Below are 24,280 nucleotides of genomic sequence, written 5' to 3'. Positions count from 1 at the left end.
AACGCTTCCATGATGGTTGGACTGCATGAGGTGGTCCGTGTTGATTGATGTAGGACAGAGGGGTCCAAAGTGCAGTTTGGAGGCCATTTTTGTCACGCTGACTGTTCTTTATTAGCTCTTGGCACATTGTAAAACTAAATTGCATTAACTATTACTGAGAGATAATATTAGATATTACACTAATCTCTACAAAACAAAACTAAGATGTTTTGTTAAGGTAGCTTAGCATTTTCCAACGTTAGATTGGTTTTTGCATCAGTAGAAAAAGTTTGGACAACCCTGATATACAACATGAGCTTTCGTCCTCTTAAAATATCCCCCATGTGTTGAGCAACGTGAGCCACACAAACTAAAAAAATGTCCCTACCATAACCACCACTTGACTTCTACCCTTTATGCAACAAAAACAGGCATGTGTGTGAAAATATGAAATGGAGCTGTCGCCTTGTGATGAGCTGACTTCTTTGACCTTCATTGTCAGATACAATGCATACACACACGATTATTCATTATCATTATGATCAAGACAAAAAGAAAGTAAGGGCGGGCGGAATAAAAGCCAAACGAGCGGTGTGAGAGAAAGTGCCACCGTGGCATTTGTTCCCCTGTGTAAAACCAGGTGTGGATATGAAAGGGCAGCTATACAGTTCTGACAGGCCGCATTTAACCTGTGCATACCCTCTCATCACCAGCATGTGTGCCCCCTGGCTGCACCCGCTAGTACACCCAACATGGTCAAGACAATTAAACGCTCCTGAGTTGTGATAAGGGCAAAAACAGTCCATCGTCAACCATTGCTATTTGTCGCATCATTCACCAACTTTTCTGAGCCCATGGACTGCCAATGTTAAAAGTTGAATCCAAAATAACCGAACAACGAAGTTCTCCCTGCATACAACACACACGGGAATTAGCATGCTTTGAAGCAACAAAACACTTCTTTTAAGGAGCTGCTGTGATCATTTTGATTAAATTTGCTTTCTCTTTTTTTCCATTGTCCTTCTTAGATTCACTGGTCAGTCAACATAGTGCCCAATTTTGTCTACAAGATGTTATGTTTTGTCATATAATATTTTATTGGAAATCATACAGTTCACACAAATCAATAAAACAAAAAAACAGACCAACTAAAATTACTATGCAAACAAATAAACTGAGGAGCACTGTTAAATAACGGCAACAGGACAAGAAAAGGTAAAGGTAAAACTACCGAACAGCTTAGAAAAGCAAGTGTTAGCTGAGGCAAAAGTAAATACCACAGATAAAAAGATTATTGGACACCGTAAGTGGCACAAAAGGGTTACATTCTGGTGACATAACTGATGTGGGAGTTGTGGGCGTACATGTACTTGAAGCAAGAAGAAGGGTGTTGGTGGCAGACGGATCGGATTGCTGCCTCCAGGTCTTGGTTCGTCAGCTCCGTTTGGTTGTCTGTCTGAGGGTGGTAGCCAAAAGGGCTAGATGTAGCTGAAAAAGGGCTTTCAAGGACTTCCAAAATGTTTCTAATGAGAATTAGGGGTCTCTGTCCAATACTGCATCCAAGGGAATGTCACTTAGCCGGAAAACATGGAGGACCAAGAGGTTGGTAGTCGCAAAAGCTGAAGGACTTTGGGGGAGAGTGATAAAGTAGGTCATCTTGGAATCTATCAACAACTGGTAGGAATGCTAAGTCGTCGGAAGAGGCCTTCCGGAGCTTGGTGAGATATTTTTTTTTGGGCCCACATAGAGTAGGCAGTCACAAACTCCTTGGCATCAGCTCAAAGTGTGGGCCACCAGCTTGAGAAGGAATATGTTACGGTGTCATCCCCGGTGGCAGGCAATTTAGGAATTATGAGCCCAGTGAAACACCTCAGAGGGTAGTTCAGGTATGACGATAGTTGTCCTGGATGGCAGCTTTCTGAAGGTAGCAAGTTCTTTAATGGTATCTGTCACTGACTTCTCAACCTCCCACTACAGAGCAGCCACAATACGTATCTAGGAATAACTGTTTCATTCTGTGTCTGGATGGCAAAAGGAAAATGCAGTCTGGACAAGGCATAACGTTTGCCATTCTGAAAGTCAAGGTGAAGTCAAAACTTACCAGGGACAAAGCTTACCATGCCTGATGAAGATTACCCTTTGGGCGCAGCAGCAATTGACCAAGTTGTTAGGATCAATACGGACAATAAAGGGATGAAATGAACTCTCTAGACAACGCAGTACGACGGCCAGTAGCTATCGACATACGACAGCGGAGGAGAGACACAGAGAAAAGTCGCAAAGATGGAGTTTCTGGTCAATGGCAGAACTTTGAGAATTAACAGATTCTACACCACTGTCTGAAGCATATAACTTGACGCCGAATAGAAGGGAAGGGTTGGATTGAGTAAGAATGAGGGTAGAAATAATAATAAATTTAGGTTTAACAAAAAAAGTGAAATCCAACTAAACTTGAGCGCTGAGTAGATGTGAGCTTCAAAAGAGATTCTAGGAATCTACTAAAATTGCATATAAGTAATCTATTGAAGTTGGGAAACCCTAGAAACGTCAAAAGATGATTTCTGTGCCAGTCGACTACAGCCTGAATTTTAGCTGGATCAGACTTGAGTTTCCTGTTCTCCACAATAAAACCAAGAAAAGAAACAGAAGCAAAGTGGAAGTTGTGTTTCTCAGCCTTGACGAAAAGGTGGTTCTCTAATAACATATGCAAGACCAGTTGAACGTGATGTTTATCTTTGACAGTAGAACCTGAATATATAAAAATGACGCTGATGTCTTCAGGATGTCACATTGAGGATCGTGTGGCGATTACAGCTAATAAATATAAACATGAAGCAATTAATTCCTCCCGTGCTATGCGTTCATCTGCTTGTCGATGAAGAAAAACTTGCTTTGGAGGCAGATGAGGCAATGTTAAGGTTTAACGTTTTTAAAGTTTAGTGCAATAAAATCAAGGTGACAAAAAGACCAACCTTTGGGCTCAAATAGTCTCACTCGATCTGGTGTGTTGCTGGTTCAGGAAGAAGCAGCCATGCAGCTGTTGGCATGCGCACCAATCTTTGCTGAAAACCTCTTTGAGGTTGTTATAGTCACTCGGAAATGTAGGTAAGGTTATCTCTTTGATAGGTTTGACAGTAATAACCGGGATCTGAGTAATGGCAGAGCAAAAGCATTGGAATCAACAATGGGAGCTCCCGGTAATGACAACAGTCTTGGACCAGTCAACATGGGAGTTGTGTCTCTTAGGCCAGGTAAGCCCTAAGACAATGTTAGCTAAGCAGAGAAGGAAATGTCTGAGCTCCTCAAAAGAGAAGGGCAAAGCCTGTGTCAAAGGCAGTAAATAATCAGCCAGTAGTTCTCCCTGGAAATTGCGAGGAGCAAGGCCTAAGCATATTTCAGACAAAGATATGGGACGATGGATAACAGGTACAACACAGCACCAATTCTTGCTGTTCAACAGCCATCTCGGCTTGGTTGACCACCACTGGTTATACGAGCAATATTCAATGTAATTAGTAAATGTGGAAAAATACAAACATTTGAAATTACTTATGTTCAGCCAAACCACTAATGGTACCATAAGCTAAGGTAGTGTTCTTGTTATATTTTTTAGTTGGTGCAAGGTGTCACTCTCCGACTCGTGCTCATACAGAGACACACACACACACACACACACACACACACACACACACACACACACACACACACACACACACACACACACACCGCACCACACTTCAGACTTTCGGCAACAAATGTGTGTTCCTACTTCCGGAAACTAACGCAAGTGTTTTTTTTAATGATGGCAGACTTGGTAACAGACAACAAAGGTGGCTTTTTTTTGACAAATGAGAATTCACGACTTTATCTTTTTGAACCTGAATATACGGAGGATGAACTGCTGGTTATAGAACCGAGCATGAACAGAGGCTGACACTTTGGAGCAGACAGAAGCAGAGAGAGTGAGTTTGGCGTGATTTTGACGTTGTAAATGTGGAACTTGGAGACAAGCTATGCCAACAGAAATTGAGTTCTTACCCAAAATAAACCGGGAAAACCGTCCCCCGGCTAGCTGGGCCAAACGCACAACTGTCCATCAAGTGAGTCACTTTAATATTGATCATGATACACGCAGCACGTCACGTTTGTTATTACAACTCTAGTGCATACACTGTCTGGCTCGCTGTATACAAACAAAACATGAAATATTAATTTACATATACTGCAACATGGCTGTTCATGTTTTTCATTTAGTACAGATTGGTGTCCTGTCACGTTGTGTTGTGCATTACAAACTCAAACGCGATTTGGGTGCTGACGTAGAAGTGAAGTTATCTCTCGCTGTAGTTAGCTATTATGACTTATACCGAAGCATGCCGGTGTGTTACTCCGGTGGAAAAAGAGTTCCTCCGTGTTCACTCTTACAATAACAATAACAGTTTGGTTATTTTACAGGTTACGGAACATAAATGAAGTACTGTTGATGGTTTTTGAATGCATTTTTTTTAGATTTAGAGGTAGAATTGATTGCACCATTAGCTGCATTGCTAGCCAGCTAGCAATGCAATAAACATATTTTTACGTATTAGAAGGCAACAAAAAAACACCTTTTGTCTTCTTGTCTGTCATATGGATTGTGAACGATAGGCAAAATTCTCCCCCCAAAAAAGTGCAGTTCCCCTTCAAGCGCAAACAGGAGAATAGGGACCCTTATGCTGAAAAACACTTGAGATGCAAAACGACCCACAGCGAAAATGCAACTGGTGTATCATAAACAGTTCAGTAATTCAAATGTAAGAGTTCCAATGTAATCTGAATTCCTTTGTCTGCTGTTTTTGTAACCTTGTCTTCTGTCTTCTCAGGGTCGTCCAGGGCCTCTCGGTGAAGTGGGTCAAAGTGGACCAGAGGGTCCTCGCGGCATCTTAGGGCCTTCAGGGCCAAAAGGAGAGAAGGGACATGTTGGACTAAAAGGACCGTCTGGCCCAAAAGGAGATAAAGTGAGTGTTATAGAGGATTGGTTCCTAAAGTAGCTTGTACTCGAAGGCAATAACTTGTGGCGTATGAGGCGAGTTAATTATTTCCGAAAAATACGAATTACATCTCCCCTAGATCCCCTAGATCCCCGCTAATGGTGGGGTTATTTTGGTTTTAGTTTTTTTAGTTTTTTTATTTAACCTTTATTTAACCAGGAAAAAAATCCCATTGAGATTAAAACATTTTTTTTCAAGGGTTACACATAAAATTACATTCACATTACACATTAAAATGACAGGATGGACCTCAAGTAAAACAGTTACAGTTACCTGTTAAATTCCAAGACACCAGGAGAAAGGCAAAAAGGCGCTTATGAAAAGATCTAATAATACTAGTTTTTGTTAGGGATGTCCGATAATATCGGCAGGCCGATATTATCGGCCAATAAATGCGTTAAAATGTAATATCGGAAATTATCGGTATTGGTTTTTTTATTATCGGTATCGTTTTTTTTGTGTTTTTTTTTGTTTTTTGTTTTTTAATTAAATCAACATATAAAACACAAGATACACTTACAATTAGTGCACAAACCCAAAAAACCTCCCTCCCCCATTTACACTCATTCACACTCATTCACACAAAAGGGTTGTTTCTTTCTGTTATTAATATTCTGGTTCCTACATTATATATCAATATATATCAATACAGTCTGCAAGGGATACAGTCCGTAAGCACACATGATTGTGCGTGCTGCTGGTCCAGTAATAGTACTAACCTTTAACGGTTAATTTGACTAATTTTCATTAATTACTAGTTTCTATGTAACTGTTTTTATATTGTTTTACTTTCTTTTTTATTCATGAAAATGTTTTTAATGTATTTATCTTATTTTATAATTTTTAAAAAAAAGTACCTTATCTTCACCATACCTGGTTGTCCAAATTAAGGCATAATAATGTGTTAATTCCACGACTGCATATATCTTTTGATATCGGTATCGGTTGATATCGGTATCGGTAATTAAAGAGTTGGACAATATCGGATATCGGCAAAAAGCCATTATCGGACATCCCTAGTTTTTGTACTACCTATGTTTTACTAACTAACTAACTAACCCTACGCCTCTCATAATTATTGACACATTTTAAAATCCGTTTTATACATTAAGTAGAGTATATATCTAGTATTGCACTTACAACATCTTCCAATGCTGCAAAATGTTGAGTGAATTGTTTTGTGAGACAGCACCCTCTGCTGGAGTCATAGCTGCAGCACCCTTTTCCCGTAGTACTATCCCCCACTTTCTAGTTAAGGTAGCATTTTATATATATATGTATATTTATTTACAGTACAAAGCAGAGAAAAAAGGCCACGAACACCAAGCCGCCAGTAGGCGAGGATCTACTGTATATGTGCAAATATTTGGTACACTAAAATCCTTGGTGTTCCTGAGCACCACTTGATTGATTCCACCAACATTTTTAAATTGGTATGTTGTGAGTTTACACCCTTGTGTGGACAAGTGGGTGGATGGTACAATCCGTCCCACGTCCTAATTCATCATATTCATAAGACATTTAGACAAATCTACATTAACTGATTGCGATCCAACAGGGTCCAATGGGAGTACCAGGATTCCAAGGAAATGATGGAGTCCCTGTAAGGCAATACACATCTTTGTGATGTTCCACTGTGTTGATCCAAAGTTAATATTACGGCTTCTGGCGGTCTCAGGGTCACACCGGTCAGCATGGTGGCAGAGGACTTCCCGGACTGGATGGCTGTAACGGGACAAGAGGGGAACCTGGATATCCCGGCTTTGGTACAGGAGGGCCCGGACCTCCTGGATTCACCGTGAGGACTGTTTTAAACATTTTCATCATGTTTGTGGTGCCTAGTGATGATGCTGTTGTGTCCTCCACCAGGGTCCTAGTGGACCAAAAGGTCAAAAAGGAGAACCTCGATACATAACTGATGGTGGCGAAATAACTGTAAGTTCTCAATGACTCATTTTCATTTGTATCATTAAAATTGATGCAGTGCACCTGCAAAAATTATATTCGACCAGCAGATGACGCCAAAGTTACACTGTCAAAATTGTTGACTCAACCAGAACTTAATTTCTCTCCAGCTCATTTTCACCATGCATTAAATCATAGTCAGATTACATTCTAAATTTGACATTGTTAACCTTTTCTTAAACGTTGTGTCGTAGGGTTACCCGGGTTTACCAGGAGAAGACGGTCAACCTGTAAGATTTTGTAATTGTAATATTTAACCAGCAGTAACATTTGAATAATTCCACTTTCTAATATCCAACCAGATATCAGGAAGATAAACTGTGTGTGCGCATGCATGCATGTGTGTATGTGTGTCCTTGTAGGGTTACCCAGGTCCTAATGGTCCAGTTGGCTTTATGGGTCCACCGGGTCCTGAAGGGTTCCCAGTATGTAGAGGAAACTGCACATTATATTATGTATTAATAATTACCGATACTGACTAAGGTTCTGGTTTTTTTGACCAGGGCCCACCTGGTCCTCCCGGTTTTCCAGGACCAATGGTAAGTAAATAGTAACCAACTTATAAAACATTGGCTTTGTATTATTACGAGACCGTTCCAAGTAAATCTTGTTTTCAGGGGAGTCGTAGTGACGGATATCAAGGCGAAAGAGGGGACAAGGTTTGTGTTGCTAATTAATCATCTATCTTTTTATTGACCCCGTCTGATTGGCTAAGTGCATTGTGCCTATTTCTGGCTCCAGGGCGACGTGGGCCTTCCAGGCCCGAGTGGTACTCCAGGCGATGGGTCACTGAGAAGCGAACAAACGCTTACTATCTACAAAGGAGACAAGGTAACAAAGGATGTAGACAGTGTACAGTAACGCAAATAATGGACGCACTCATAAAAAGCTCTAAAAATGCCTATTTGTCACAAACAAAACCCCATAATATGCAATTCACAGTTATCAAATATGTTTTAAATTCATTTATGAAACATTTTCAGGCATAATTTATAGCAGGGGTCGGCAACCCAAAATGTTGAAAGACAAAAATAAATATGTCTGGAGCTGCAAAAAATTAAAAGCTTTCTATAAGTGATATAATGAACTCAACACATGATATAAGTGTCTATATTAGCGATATTAGCCTACTATCAAAATGACTGTGTGTCACAAGCTGACACAAATCTTCGTTGACAGAAATGTTGAAATGTAATATTTATTCTACACATTTTTACAACATTGAAAAACAATAGTAAAACTTCTCAGGAGGTGAGATAACTCCTCTAAATGACTGTTTTAGAATGGCCAAAGGTGTAGATGTGCGTGTCCAAGTTAAAGAAAACGTCAGGCTGTCTTCTTATAATGGATTTATAACAATCTATGCAAGCTGGGTTACGTTTGCTGTGGTCTGGAACAACATGGCACACAAACAACTATCAGAAATGCAGCCGATATTACATACAGGTTATATGTCATGAGACATGCAGATATAAATTAAATACACAGAGGACATAGGAAATTAAATGATGCAATTCGTACATAAAGCTAGCCTAAATAGCATGTTAGCATCAATTAGCTTGCAGTCATGCAGTGACCAAATACGGCTTATTAGCACTCCACACAAGTCAATAATATCAACAAAGTTCACCTTTGTGCATTCACACACAGCATGAAACGTTTGGTGGACAAAGAATAAGTGGCATAAAACACGTCTTTCTGTGGCAGCGTCGGAGAAAGTTGTACATATAAACAAACGACGGTGAGTTCAAGGACCGCTAAAATTAGTAGGACAAAACTTTGCTCGCCAAATACTCTCATCAGAGAATCATTTAATATAAACAGTGGGATTTCTAACAATTAGAGAGGTTTGTGTCATGTTGTCCTCCTACAGAAACCCTGTTAAAACAAAAATAAAAACAAAAATATATTTTTCCCCTATCTGTTTCTATTTTCATAAATTTTTGAAAAGCTCTAGGGAGCCACTAGAGCTGCAGGTTGCAGACCCCCGCATTATACGGTACAGTAGATCCCCACCATACATGGAGGTTATTGTTACGCCCGTAAAAATGTCTAATTTTGATTCAACCCCTCCAATCCCCCCCTAGCTCACTTGATGTTGACATAATCCTCCAATTTTGGAGGAATAACAAGGTTTTTAGAATGACTATATTAAATGAATTATATTGATAAAGTGGGCAGCACGGTGGTACAGGGGTTAGTGCGTGTACCTCACAATAAGAAGGTCCTTGGTTCGATCCCCGGGCTGGGGGTCTTTCTGTGTGGAGTTTCCATGTTCTCCCAGTGACTGCATGGGTTCCCTGTGGGAACTCTGTCTTTTTCCGACCCTCAAAGACCTGCACCTGGGGATAGGTTGATTGGCAACACTAAATTGGCCCTAGTGTGTGAATATCTTAGTACGGCAATAGTTGCCAGCTAGTGATTAGCGCGTTACTTGCGAGCATGTCAATTATAGCACTAGTTGCAAGCTAGCTATTGCACAATAATGCTCCCTTTCTCTATCAGTTTGGGGGTCCTTGGCCTGGAAAACGTTAAAGACCCATGCAATAATTCCTTAAATTAAGCTTGTGACGCACTAAATTAAATCATGCCGATACACACATTCCTTAGTGGATACTTTCTAACACGCCTCTGTTTTGGAGACTTTGTATCTGTAAGTAAAGTGCAACTATGATTATTCAATACTTGTTTATTGAAAAATGTCTTACTTACGTATGTTTAGCTTGTGTGCTAAGGTGTTGTGTACAGCTACTAATAGCTGCTAGTAGCCAATAGCTTACCATGTTTACCTTTTGTAAATTACTTCACTAAAATAAAATACAAATAAAAAAACTTTGTGCTTATTGGAGAACATTTAGCTGTGAAGCTTTGCATAAGTAAAGCCATATATACAAATATAATATATATATATATATATATATATATATATATATATATATATATATATATATATATATATATATATATATATATATGTATGTATATATATATATATATATATATATATATTTATATATATATATATGTATGTATATATATATATATATGTATGTATGTATGTATGTATGTATGTATGTATGTATATATATATATATATATATATATATATATATATATGTATATACGGTACATATATGTGTGTATATATGTATATATATGTGTATAAAGATATGTATGTGTATATATGTATATATATGTGTATAAAGATATGTATTTATATATATGTATATATATATATATATATATATATATATATATATATATATATATATATATATATATATATATGTGTGTATATATATATGTATGTATATATATGTGTGTATATATACATGTATGTGTATATATATATGTATGTATATATGTGTATATATGTATGTATGTATATATATATATATATATATATATATATATATATATATATATATATATATATATATATATATATATATATATATATATATATATATATATATGGTTTCTGCTAATATTGAACCAATATTGGCTTGGAACATCCCTAAGACTGACTGACTGACTCACTTGGGAAGCTCTAGTTGCCGTGGTGACACTGACTCACAACAGCACGCTGCTGCCATCTTGCTTTGATGTCAGATCTTTACGCTGTAATGTATACTGTATGCTGTTCAAATGCAGCTTTTTTAATGTATTATCATGTATTTTTTTAAGTATCATTATTATTACTGACTTCGGGAGAAAAAAATGTGTTTTCTGCGGAAAAAAAAAAGTTTATTTATGTATTATTTATTATATATTTTAATTTGCTGAGTTGCAAATGCAAAATCCATAATATGCAAAATCTGCTTGTAAAACGTCATGAGATAAAGGCAGTCCCGTATATCAACAAAATCACATCTTGTCAAAGCATCTTCCTGCTGGAAAATGTTGAGTAAATTGACTTGTGAGACAGCGCCCTCTGCTGGATTTATAGCTGCATGCCTATTAAGAACGGGGAGAATATGTACATACTCGAAAATGCCCCTGTAGTACTTTGTATACGTTTAATAGTTTATTCCCTCTTTGCATCTGCCTTATAGGGGGATCCTGGAAGAAAGGGGGTCAGAGGCTTTCCAGGAGGTCGTGGTCTTCCTGTAAGTTGTCAGGTTTTGCAGATCTTTCTACAAGCTATATAAATTGGTTAAAAAAAAAGTGTCTATTTCAGAGCGCTTTTGGTTTTGCCGGGGAGTTGGGAGAAAAAGGCATTCCCGGATACCCAGGAGCAAGAGTAATACCGAAAGGAGACATATATGCAAAATGTTGGACAATAAGTCTGTCTTTTAAGTCACCGCATTTGTCTTGTTTGTGGCTTTCAGGGTCCTCCAGGTTTTAATGGACCACCGGGTGTACCTGGACAACGGGTAGGCTTTAAGTGAACACATCCATTTGAGTATTTCACCATTTTGGCAAAGTTAATACAAACACCTGTGGTGTCCCAGGGATACAGAGGGGATCCAGGATTACCTGGGCAGCCAGGATACATTGGACCCAAGGTAAAAAAGAGTCTTACCTGATTTTGTATCTTCCCATGTGACTTACTAACCCTTTTCCAATCAAAGGATGTGAGCTACTAAGATCCAAATAATACGTGCTAAATAGCGTATACAAGCTATAAAAGTGTGTCTACCATTAGTGAGCGTGTTGCCTGTGATCTACTAAGACTGTGTCTACAATTGAGAACAAGTGCAAAAGTGGTGCAGACCGCCCTATTTAATTGAGATGTTTGTGCAGCCCTTGGAGACACTCGTGATTTAGGGCAATATAAGTAAACTTTGATTGATTGATTGATGTTTGCTTGTATGCCAGCTGGTCACCATGAAGACACTTATTTCCCTCCACATTTATCGCATCATGTGCGCCCACCTGGGGCGTTTCATAAAGTTGTTGCGTGGTTGGGGGCGTGGTTAAGAGGGGAGGAGTATATTTACAGCTAGAATTCACCAAGTCAAGTATTTCATATATATATATATATATATATATATATATGTATATATATATATATATATATATATATATATATATATATATATATACACATATATATAAATACAAGAAATACTTGAATTTCAGTGTTCGTTTATTTACACATATACTTGTTGAGTTAAGGGTTGAATTGTCCATCCTTGTTCTATTCTCTGTCACTATTTTTCTAACCATGCTGAACACCCTCTCTGATGATGCATTCCTGTGTGGCACGCACAAAAGTGCTTTCATCAAATGCACTAGATGGCAGTATTGTCCTGTTTAAGAGTGTCACAACATTGCTGTTTACGGCAGACGAACTGCTTTACGGTAGACGAAAACGTGACTGCTGTTGTTGTGTGTTGTTAACGCGCTGGGAGGACGTTAATGAAACTGCCTAACAATAAACCCACATAAGAAACCAAGAACTCGCACTCGATCATTCTACAGTTATAACGTGATTGGGCAGGCACGCCGTTTATATTGTGGGAAAGCGGACTCAGGTCCATGCGGACCTGAGTCCGCCTGAATTTCGGGAGATTTTCGGGAGATAATTTGTCCCGGGAGGTTTTCGGGAGAGGCGCTGAATTTCGGGAGTCTCCCGGAAAATCCGGGAGGGTTGGCAAGTATGATAATATGTACCACCTTTTGCGGATTATTTTTGAGCGCGATCTAGACAACATAACCTACTTTTACTTTTACACTGAAGGTGCACTCTTTGGATCAACAAAATGCATATTGCAAGAAGTTTTATATAATAATCTCCTATATGAGAAAACGAACACTTAAAAAAAAGCCAACAGACATCAAAAAAATAATTTGAATTTGTTTCAAATTTTAAGTCATTCAACAGCAATACAATTATAAAATAATATTGCTAAATAGGTATGTATTATTTGTAATTATTGACGGTACAAATATGTTGACACAAACACGTAGGACGGGGGATTCTCTGTCCATCATCTGTCTTTGCAGCGAGATCGCTTCCTTTCTCACAGCCATTTGTGAATGACTGTGCCAGTTTGTGCGCACATTTTAGACTGTGAACGCAAAACAGCAGCCGCAGAACAGTTTTGGCCTTGATCGATGAAATTGTCAGCGCTAAATTATTATATATCTCCTCCTCCCAGTACTGTGGGCGTTCCAATAATCATCATATACTGTAAATGCAGACACGCTCACTGAATGGATTTTGCTCTCTATTTTGCTCATTTAGGAGACGCACTCTTCTCTGCATGAGCTCAGTTGATCAGCTTTGCGTGCGCTACGAAGTTTGCATGATTAAGGGCCACTGCACCTTTTTTGGAACTGTGCCTATGTGTCCATTTTTAAGACATGAACACATATGTTTTTCTTTTCTTTATGCATTCTAAGTTGTTAAATACGGCAAGTACGAGGTGGCAAACAATGCAGCTAATGGAAGTCATCCATTGCGCCCATAAAGCCCTCTAACAACACATCCAAAAACTGCCAACAATACTCCATTTACATGTCGTGACCTAAATATTAACCAAGTATTAGCGATATTGTTATTATAAGCGCTAACACTGAGGACCTACTTTTAGTGGCGCCGTGATCACAGAACATGAACTAGCTTTTGCAGCTACAGTGTTGACATATTGAGGTGGTGAGCTGCTGCATCGCCTCTGAGTTGGTGAAAGTTAATTCTATAAATCATGCCTCTCACTTGTATAGTAGAAAGATGTGGCTACAAACCGAGAAGTTGGTAAACTTCAACATTCAACTTAGACCCCGCAAAAAAATGTTTTCTTCATCTAAACGGGAAGATATGAACTATCCCATCAGTCGGCATCCCAGTGAGAGCAGACAACTTGTAGATCATCTTCCTTATATGTCAGCTTAAAAATATAAGGTTCTGGATCATCATTTGTCCCAAAATAGTCTTTGATGGCTCTCATGAAGTCTGTCATGATTAGTAGTGCTGTTGTTGTTGAAGGGAAAAGCAAAGTTTTGATGCGCCTGTGAACTAATGTGCTGCCATATGCTTAAAATGACTAAAACACGTAAATATTACATTCTATTATGCATTTGCCTGTTATTACAGACGTATATACTTGCAGCATGTACAAACCCCGTTTTCATATGAGTTGGGAAATTGTGTTAGATGTAAATATAAACGGAATACAATGATTTGCAAATCCTTTTCAACCCATATTCAATTGAATGCACTACAAAGACAAGATTTTTGATGTTCAAACTCATAACCTTTTTTCTTTTTTGCAAATAATAATTAACTTAGAATTTCATGGCTGCAACACGTGCCAAAGTAGTTGGGAAAGGGCATGTTCACCACTGTGTTACATGGCCTTTCTTTTTAACAACACTCAGTAAACATTTGGGAACTGAGGAGACACATTTTTTAAGCTTCTCAGGTGGAATTCTTTCCCATTCTTGCTTGATGTACAGCTTAAGTTGTTCAACAGTCCGGGAGTCTCCGTTGTGGTATTTTAGGCTTCATAATGCGCCACACATTTTCAATGGGAGACAGGTCTGGACTACAGGCAGGCCAGTCTAGTACCCGCACTCTTTTACTATGAAGCCACGCTGATGTAACGCGTGGCTTGGCATTGTCTTGCTAAAATAAGCAGGGGCGTCCATGGTAACGTTGCTTGGATGGCAACATATGTTGCTCCAAAACCTTTATGTACCTTTCAGCATTAATGGCGCCTTCACAGATGTGTAAGTTACCCATGTCTTGGGCACTAATACACCCCCATACCATCACAGATGCTGGCTTTTCAACTTTGCACCTATAACAATCCGGAGTTGTCTCTTCCTCTTTGGTCCGGAGGACACGACGTCCACAGTTTCCAAAAATAATTTGAAATGTGGACTCGTCAGACCACAGAACACTTTTCCACTTTGTATCAGTCCATCTTAGATGAGCTCAGGCCCAGCGAAGCCGACGGCGTTTCTGGGTGTTGTTGATAAACGATTTTCGACAGTGGGTTTCTGAATTGTTCCTGAGCCCATGTGGTGATGTCCTTTACACACTAATGTCGCTTGTTGATGCAGTACAGCCTGAGGGATCGAAGGTCACGGGCTTAGCTGCTTACGTGCAGTGATTTCTCCAGATTCTCTGAACCCTTTGATGATATTCCGCACCGTAGATGGTGAAATCCCTAAATTCCTTGCTGGTTGAGAAAGGTTTTTCTTAAACTGTTCAACAATTTGCTCACGCATTTGTTGACAAAGTGGTGACCCTCGCCCCATCCTTGTTTGTGAATGACTGAGCATTTCATGAAATCTACTTTTATACCCAATCATGGCACCCACCTGTTCCCAATTTGCCTGTTCACCTGCGGGATGTTCCAAATAAGTGTTTGATGAGCATTCTTAAACTTTATCAGTATTTATTGCCACCTTTCTCAACTTCTTTGTCACGTGTTGCTGGCATCAAATTCTAAAGTTAATGATTATTTGCAAAAAAAAAAATGTTTATCAGTTTGAACATCAAATATGTTGTCTCTGTAGCATATTCAACTGAATATGGGTTGAAAATGATTTGCAAATCATTGTATTCCGTTTATATTTACGTCTAACACAATTTCCCAACTCATATGGAAACGGGGTTTGTATACAAAACATTGATGGAGGTTTTTTATCAGCGGAATAGTGCGACTCCCATTGGCTATACTGTTAGCGGACTTTTGCTAACGTTTATTTACGAGTTAGAATGCAAAAAAAAAAAAGAGACATGTGTTTGCCGGTCTTACATAAGGATTGTGAATGATAGGCAAAACTCCCCAAAAAGTACAGTTCCCCTTTAAGTAGATCAGGCACTCAGTGTTGTCATTTCAATTAAAACTGTCCTGGTTGAATGGTATCTGTTTATTAGGGAGACCAAGGAGAGCCTGGAATCCCAGGACCTCCTGCGTATGTCAGCGGTCCTGGCACTTATGTTCAAGGTAAAGTTCAATGCTTGAAATCCAAACTAAAACAGAAGCTCTCTCCAGGTTTTAGTGTTCTCGTTTTCCGTCTTCAGGTCAACAAGGTGAACCAGGTTTTAATGGGCGTCCAGGTGCTCCTGGTGACCAAGGAACTCCAGGGTTCCCAGGACCACCCGGCCCACCAGGAATTGGGGGTTTTGGTCCAGGTTAGTGTATGCACAGACCCTCATACAAGTATGTACAGCAGAGTTCTGATCAACCAATCTTTTCTTGTCTGTAGGTCGCCCATCCAGCCAGGGCTTCCCAGGGACCACAGGCCCAAAGGGGGAGAAAGGTAGCCCTGGCATAGCTGCATATGGTTCTGAAGGATTGCCAGGCTCCCCTGGAATTCCAGGGTCCCCCGGCTTTCCTGGACCTCCTGGACCTTCTGGAACCCCCGGTATGTTGACCAGTTAATTGAAGTTCTCTTGTCACTTCCATCAAAGGTGGAGATGATCACATTTGGCGCGTGTTTGTTTTTTTCCATCTTCATGATTGCATTAACCTCATGCTAAGGCTACAGTGTCATCATCAGGCGGGCACACAGCATCCATTTTTATAAGTAAAGCAAGTTATAAGTAAAACAGGTACAAGACTCAAATCCTGGCTGACTGACTTTACTGTCCTCCAAGGCCGGCCCAGTGAGCCCTGCGTCATCTATCCCGGTCCCGACAGGCCCGACGGTCAGTCACATGCAGGTAGCCCCCAGGCAGCAGTCATATTGCGATGACCATCATGGCAATATTTTGCTGGCCTGGGAGAAATGTAAACAAATCAGCGCAGCCGACTCAACTTTCAGCAGGCGGTAGCTTAACTCTTTTAACGCTGTGCAAGGTGCAGTGGTAAGTTTGGCTTCAGGCTTAGATGGAAGGGCCTCTCGACCCCGAGCTGCTTTTTTTCATCTTTGGCCACAGGGTGTCGCTGGTGAACATAATTCATTGATTTTACATGCAACAGAGACACAGGTAGAAGGAGTTAGGAAAACACACTGCATGAATCCTTTTGTACAATCTAGGGGTGGGCATTCATGAAAATGTTCTCATTGATCTGATACCAAGAAAATGCTGATATCAACACTTTTGACTTGAGATTTTTTAAGATGAGGGCTGTGAACCACACGATTGGATTTGATTCGATTCTTGGGTGTAACGCTTCGATTCGGAATTGATTCTCTATTTGAAACGATTCTCGATTCAAATCAAGCATTTTTAATAACATTGGATTACAGTTCTATGATTAACTACAGTCCTCCATAAAATAGATAACAGCTCTGATCAAGTTTTATTTAATGAAATGCTTACCAAACATTTAATAAAGTCAAATACAAATAAGGCAACAAACTTCTCTTTGATAAAGTCAATCTGTACAGCAGAAATTAGCATCTACATCAGGGGTCGGGAACCTTTTTGGCTGAGGGAGCCATGAAAGCCAAATATTTTAAAATGTATTTCCGTGAGAGCCAGATAATATTTTTTAACACTGCATTTTTAAGTAAGACCAACATTTTTAGAGTATAATAAGTCTCTTATTCTTTTTAATAACACTGTTATTCTGAAGCTAACCAATGATAAATAAAATACTTCAAAATGAATGAATGGATTAAAATGCATGAGAATGTTTTATATTTTGAACGTTTTTTTTAACACTGTGATTGCCAGCGGAATTATTCATTACTTATCGTGTCAATGTCAGCTAAGATTTATCTGAGAGCCAGATGCAGTCATCAAAAGAGCCGCATCTGGCTCAAGAGCCATAGGTTCCCTAACCCTGATCTACATCAACAATATAATTTGCCTGAGTGGCTGTACAGGACAGATAAAGCAAACAAAAACAAGAATTAAATCCATGTTTGATTTTTTGAATCGATTAAGAATTGTTACAAATAAGACTCGCAATTAATGTGGAAAATCATTATTTTGACACCCCTAACATCCATCCTCAACCGCTTGTCCCTCAGATCGCCACTGATAGACAACATTCACACTCACATTCACACACTAGGGACTATTTAGTGTTGCCAATCAACCTATAGGTCGTGAGTTCAGACCCCGGCCGAGTCATACCAAAGACTATAAAAATGGGACCCATGACCTCCCTGCTCGGCACTCAGCATCAAGGGTTGGAATTGGGGGTTAAATCACCAAAAATTATTCCCGGGCGCGGCCACTGCTACTGCTCACTGCTCCCCTCACCTCCCAGGGGGTGATCAAATGCAGAGAACAATTTCGCCACACCTAGTGGGTGTGTGTGACAATCATGGGTACTTTAACTTTTTTAACTTTAATCATTGAATGATATTTTGATTTTGCCTTTAATCTGTTAATTGTGATTATAATCCGAATAAAACACAGGACAAATAAACACTATGTATTTGTGATAACTTAATACATAAACACAACTATGTAAGACAATGCGACAATATCAGCCAAATAAAATAAATCCCTTTTATCATTACATTCATCGGCAAAATTACGTGACAAAAGCCCGGAAAACTATTGGATTTCATTCAAATCCTTTGGTCAAAGGTGTCTAATGACTTATTTCGTGAGTTTGTTAACAATATGACAATACTGTGCTGTATAGATAGCAGAACCTCTAGTTCTGTCACAGCTTCTTCCCTCAGGCCATAAGGCTCTTGAACGCATCATAATAATCCCCTCAATTCCCCCCCAAAAATGGATTAACCTCGCTGGAATATAAAGACAATATAACATACATCCATAAACATGGATGCATATGCAAAAGTGCAATATGTTTATCTGTACAGTAATCTATTTATTTATATCTGCACCTTATTGCTCTTTTATCCTGCACTACAACGAGCTAATGCACCACAATGTTGTTCTTATCTGTACTGTAAAGTTCAAATTTGAATGGCAATAAAAGGAAGTCTAAGATACTGATACTACACTTGGTACGATTACTTGGTTAAATCTCATACCAGCATGACAATGAGCCCACTTGGTATCGATGCTATCAATATTTGGATCAATCTGCCCACCCCCTAATGCAAACAATGCAGCATGGACATTTACTGTAACTCCCACACAGGACACATACACTTTTGAGCTTAGCTTTGTAGGCACTGCAGTGTAAAATCAGTGAATTTTGGTTCATGCTATTGTGAAGCTGTGTTGTTTATGATTATATAAGATGTCAACATTCTTACACAAACAAGCATCTGTCACCTTGCAGTTCAAGCCTATCAAAGCTGTCATGACCAATCGAAACCCAACTAACACAGATTTCACACTGTAACTTGGAGCTGCACTGTGCTGCTTAGTCAGCATTTGGATTGGAAAAATCAACCATTGCAAGAATTTATCTTCACCCGTCAGTGCATTAGTGCTCATCAGCAAACAGTGGGAAATCTGAAAGCCACACCATTTGTGTCTCTAACCAGTTGCTCAACTCTATGGCTGTCTTTGCAGTAACCCCGGATGGCCCTGGTACTCCGGGTTCTCCAGGGCTGCCAGGCCCTCGGGGACTACCGGGTAACATAGGATATAAGGGTTATCGAGGTACAAATCCAGATCCTAGCACAATCCAACCAGTTTTTCTGTCATCACAGTCTCTCACTTCCTGTCTTTGCCTTCTCTCCATAAGGCGATCCTGGTGACTGCAACTGTCTTGGAGGTGGCTCCTCAGGGCTGCCCGGGCCTCCTGGACCGCCGGGTGCGAATGGCAGCCCAGGCTTTCCTGCATCAAAGGGTGAGCCCGGTGATGGCGGTTCACCTGGCTTCCCCGGCCTTCAGGGATCCCCTGTGCGTAAATTCTGACCTATTGCCGAACCCAATTGTTATGTCTCATCCTGACCATATTGTGGTAACCCCCCCCTCCGCACCCCCAGGGTCGGGCTGGTGAACAGGGCTTCTTTGGCCGTAAGGGAGAAAAGGGAGCATCTTCCTACCTAAACTTTGGCGGTGGTGTGAAGGGAGAGCTTGGAGCGACAGGACCCAGAGGACCTACTGGAGAAACCGGAAAACCAGGCAGGGATGGATCGCCCGGCTTCCCCGGATCCCCCGGCCCACCTGTGAGTGCTTTAACCACAAAAACAATCATCTCTGCCTGACTGCCATGATGAAAGAAAACGCCCTCTGCAGGGGGACGGTGGCTACGGCACGCGTGGAGAAAAAGGCTTCCCAGGGTATCCAGGTGCTAAGGGTCGGCCTGGAGGGCCTGGCGAGCCCGGCCTTGGCTATGCGGGTACACCAGGTTTCCGAGGAGAGCCTGGAGACCCTGGTTTTCCTGGGCTGCCGGGGTCACCAGGTTTGCCTGGACCAAGAGGTAAGGCGTGTGTGTGTATGATATTTAACGATACCTTCATCCTCGTATAGCAGTTACCATAGAAACCGAACACAGCGAGCGCCCACCCCACCAACCCCTCTCAACAGGACCCTGGAAGGCTCCTGTTCTAGTTTTCTTTCCCAAAGCAGCTTCCCACTTTGCCACTGCAGCATACTGTTAACGACATGATTAATGGTTTTCCATTAATGAGCTTCTACACTTGCTCTATAATCTCGCTAGTTGATAAGCCGCTTCATTAGTGCACTGATTATTGCATAATGATGGAGGTTTGAACACCAAATTGCCACTGTGATTCTTTGGCCTCAGCTGAGCTGGATGAGGATTCAATTGCAGTCAAACAGTCAACAATGCAGTCAGTCCATTGTTAAAGATTTTTTTTGTTGTTGACCAAATTCTGCAGTTGAAGCTGTTATTTTTTTACAAAACCCAAAACCAGTGAAGTTGGCACTTTGTGTAATTCGTAAATAAAAACAGAATACAATGATTTGCAAATCCTTTTCAACTTATATTCAATTGAATAGACCGCAAAGACAAGATAGTTAACGTTGGAACTGAGAAACCTAATTTTTTTTGCAAATAATCATTAACTTAGACTTAAAAAGTTGGCACAGGGGCATTTTTACCACTGTGTTACATGGCCTTTCCTTTTAACAACACTCAGTAAACATTTGGGAACTGAGGAGACTGATTTTTGAAGCTTTTCAGATGGAATTCTTTACCATTCTTGCTTGATGTACAGCTTACGTTGTTCAACAGTCCAGGGTCTCCGTTGTGGTATTTTAGGCTTCATATTGCGCCACACAAGTTCAATGGGAGACAGGTCTGGACTACAGGCAGGCCAGTCGAGTACCCGCACTCTTTTACAATGAAGCCACGCTGTTGTAACACGTGGCTTGGCATTGTCTTGCTGAAATAAGCAGGGGCGTCCATGGTAAAGTTTCTTGGATGGCAACATATGTTGCTCAAAAACCTGTATGTGCCTTTCAGCATTAATCGTGTTTTCACAGATGTGTAAGTTACCCATGCTTTGGGCACTAATACACCCCTGTGGTTTTTGTACTTTGCGCCCATAACAATCTGGATGGTTCTTTTCCTCTTTGTTCCGGAGGACATGACGTCCACAGTTTCCAAAATCAATTTGAAATGTGGACTCGTCAGACCACAGAACACTTTTCCACTTTGCATCAGTCCATCTTATATGAGCTCGAGCCCAGCGAAGCCGGCGGCGTTTCTGGGTGTTGTTGATAAATTGCTTTCGCTTTGCATAGTAGAGTTTTAACTTGCACTTACAGATGTAGCGACAAACTGGGGTTACTGACAGTAGTTTTCTGAAGTGTTCCTGAGCCCATGTGGTGATATCCTTTACACACTGACTTTTTGATGCAGTACCGCCTGAGGGATCGAAGGTCACGGGTTTAGCTGCTTATTTCTCCAGATTATCTGAACCCTTTGATGATATTACGGACCGTAGATGGGGAAATCCCTAAATTCCTTGCAATAGCTGCTTGAGAAATGTTGTTCTTAAACTGTTCGACAATTTGCTCACGCATTTGTTCACAAAGTGGTGACCCTCGCCCCATCCTTGTTTGTGAATGACTGAGCATTTCATGGAAGCTGCTTTTATACCCAATCATGGCACCCACCTGTTCCCAATTAGCCTGTTCACCTGTGGGATGTTCCAACTAAGTGTAACATGTTTCCTCAGTCTTTTTTTGCCCCTTGTGCCAGCTTTTTCGAAACATGTTGCAGGCATCAAATTCCAAATGAGCTAATATTTGCAAAAAATAACAACGTTTTCCAGTTCGAACGTTAAGTATCTTGTCTTTGCAGTGTATTCAATAGAATATAGGTTCAAAAGGATTTGCAAATCATTCTGTTTTTATTTACCATTTACACAACGTGCCAACTTCACTGGTTTTGGGTTTTGTACTTCAACCCCACATTGGACACACTCCTCCTCCTCTGAGGCTAAATGACACAAAGTTTGCCCATCTGCAAGCATGAATGTGTGCTCTGATATCCCCATGCTAATGCTAAGCAACCAGTTTATTTTGCTATTTAATATGAAAGGTTATTGTCACAGACGGGAGCAACGAGGCACGCGTCACTTAAGTCGGCCGGCCTCTTTGCTCCTTGCAGTACATGCAATAACCTGTTTGGAGGCATTTTGATGTGTGCTCTTTGCCTTAGCTGGATGAAGTTCTCCAATGCAACTGATTTTGCTGATATTTTGTTTAATGAACATTATTTAATTGCTTGATTTTTGGCGCATGCTCAATAAATGATCTTGACTGGCTTTGTATGCTGCCATCTTCTACCTCTCTGTCTTTATCTCCATCCCCATCCATCCGTCCATCCATCGCTCCTTGTGCACCATTTGCATCCATCCAGGTGAAATCAGCTGTGAAGAGGTTATTGACGACAGAGAGGGAACGGGTGGGTAACGAACGTTTTCCTCCGTCGGCCAAGCTTTGATGCAGAATCTCCCAAGTTTTAGAATCAGGCCGCCTGGCAACTAGTGGATTCCAGAAATGTGGTCAACAGAGAGTAAAATACTAAAGAAAAACAATTGTCTTTAGAGATTAAGGAATGAGATGAAACTGGATGCAAGGTACATTTGAGAAGATTTGACATTAGCGTCGCCAATACTAATACATTGTTTTAGAAATCCAGGTTGTAGGTAAAGTTGTGCATACACAAGCATTACATGCTTGATAAGCAGCTTAATTTTATGTTTTTGTATAATTGTATTGACTCAAATATAAAACAAAAACAGTCAGGTCGTTGTCTTGACATTTATATGTGCAAATAGATAGGCCAGGCTCATGACTAATTAAAATATACATGTTGTAATTTAGAATTGTTCTACATCACAAAAGCTGCCTAATATTTTTTTTTATTCTTATGTTGTATATGTATCATTATGTATATTTATAATATGTTAAATGTTTTTTTTATTCTGCAGCTTTTGGTTTCATGACAAAAATACCAGTATGAAGGATTTAAACCAGGGGTGTCAAACGTACGGCCCGAGGGCCGGATCAGTCCCGCGAACAGGGATGAGTTTGCTAAGTATAAAAATGTACCTGAAATTTTTGAATGAAAGAAACAGTGTCACGGCGGGGTTTTTGCAGCTTACTGGGGGGTTTGTTCTCCCGGGATGCAAACGGACTATTCCGGATAAGGCTTGCAGGTAGGAACATATTTATTAATCTTCTCAAAACTCAAAGTACTACAGAAAACGGAAAACAAGGCGAAGGTACAACACGCTGATCGCACTTGGAGCAAAACTAACACTTAGCATAAACTATGACAAGGAAAACTTACTAGCTGTGGCATGCACAAACAAAAACGTACGTATACAAGGCATGAAGCGAACACTTTGCATAAACTTGGAATCAGACATGAACCGAACAGTGACGCCAGGCCGACTGACTGGCAAAGGCAGGTTTAAATAGTGTCTCTAGATTGGAAACAGGAGGCAGGTGAAAATCATAAGTCGCCATGGTAACTAAAACAAACAAGGGTACACAAAAACAGGAACTTTTGGAGTCTAAAACTAACAGAACATAACAAAAACATGATCCGAACCACGGATCATGACAAACAGCTGTTTTACCTACTCAGCGGCCTAGTGGATAGAGTGTCCGCCCTGACATCGGTAGGTTGTGAGTTCAAACCCCGGCCGAGTCATACCAAAGACTATAAAAATGGGACCCATTACTTCCCTGCTTGGCACTCAGCATCAAGGGTTGGAATTGGGGGTTAAATCACCAAAAAGTATTCTCGAGCTGCTCACTGCTCCCCTCACCTCCCAGGGGGTGAACAAAGGGATGGGTCAAATGCAGAAGACAAATTTCACCACACCTAGTGTGTGTGACAATCATTGGTACTTTAACTTAACTTTAAATGTGTCCACTGGATGTCGCAATAGCAATTATTTGTATCTTTGTAGATGATGCTACATATGTACAATATAAACCACATGATGTTAGTGCATCAGTCGAGGAAAATGATCTAACTACATAAATAACATACTGTATTTTGATGGATTGAAAATGAACACCAATG

The 24,280-nt window shown here is 40.2% G+C and overlaps 1 protein-coding gene across 3 annotated transcripts in view; it reads left to right on the top strand.

Moving 5' to 3' along the window:
• col4a6 (collagen, type IV, alpha 6) overlaps positions 1-24,280 on the top strand; it is a 174,088-nt gene that overhangs the window by 115,740 nt on the left and 34,068 nt on the right. The window contains exons 5-26 of one of the 3 annotated variants that reach the window (XM_061961129.2): positions 4,842-4,976; positions 6,568-6,612; positions 6,688-6,807; positions 6,879-6,944; positions 7,169-7,204; positions 7,337-7,399; positions 7,478-7,513; positions 7,592-7,633; positions 7,716-7,805; positions 11,030-11,083; positions 11,155-11,217; positions 11,306-11,350; positions 11,429-11,482; positions 15,811-15,880; positions 15,958-16,068; positions 16,143-16,301; positions 16,534-16,584; positions 19,333-19,422; positions 19,508-19,665; positions 19,752-19,934; positions 20,005-20,188; positions 22,601-22,645. In XM_061961129.2, coding sequence (XP_061817113.1) covers positions 4,842-4,976; positions 6,568-6,612; positions 6,688-6,807; positions 6,879-6,944; positions 7,169-7,204; positions 7,337-7,399; positions 7,478-7,513; positions 7,592-7,633; positions 7,716-7,805; positions 11,030-11,083; positions 11,155-11,217; positions 11,306-11,350; positions 11,429-11,482; positions 15,811-15,880; positions 15,958-16,068; positions 16,143-16,301; positions 16,534-16,584; positions 19,333-19,422; positions 19,508-19,665; positions 19,752-19,934; positions 20,005-20,188; positions 22,601-22,645 — 1,900 coding nt within the window. The remainder of the gene's footprint in view (positions 1-4,841; positions 4,977-6,567; positions 6,613-6,687; positions 6,808-6,878; positions 6,945-7,168; positions 7,205-7,336; positions 7,400-7,477; positions 7,514-7,591; positions 7,634-7,715; positions 7,806-11,029; positions 11,084-11,154; positions 11,218-11,305; positions 11,351-11,428; positions 11,483-15,810; positions 15,881-15,957; positions 16,069-16,142; positions 16,302-16,533; positions 16,585-19,332; positions 19,423-19,507; positions 19,666-19,751; positions 19,935-20,004; positions 20,189-22,600; positions 22,646-24,280) is intronic. The other 2 variants (XM_061961131.2, XM_061961130.2) reach the window with 2 other exon arrangements.

This window comes from Nerophis lumbriciformis, linkage group LG05, assembly GCF_033978685.3.
Source record: "Nerophis lumbriciformis linkage group LG05, RoL_Nlum_v2.1, whole genome shotgun sequence".
NCBI lineage: Eukaryota > Metazoa > Chordata > Actinopteri > Syngnathiformes > Syngnathidae > Nerophis > Nerophis lumbriciformis.
This window is presented reverse-complemented; position numbering and strand designations above follow the sequence as displayed.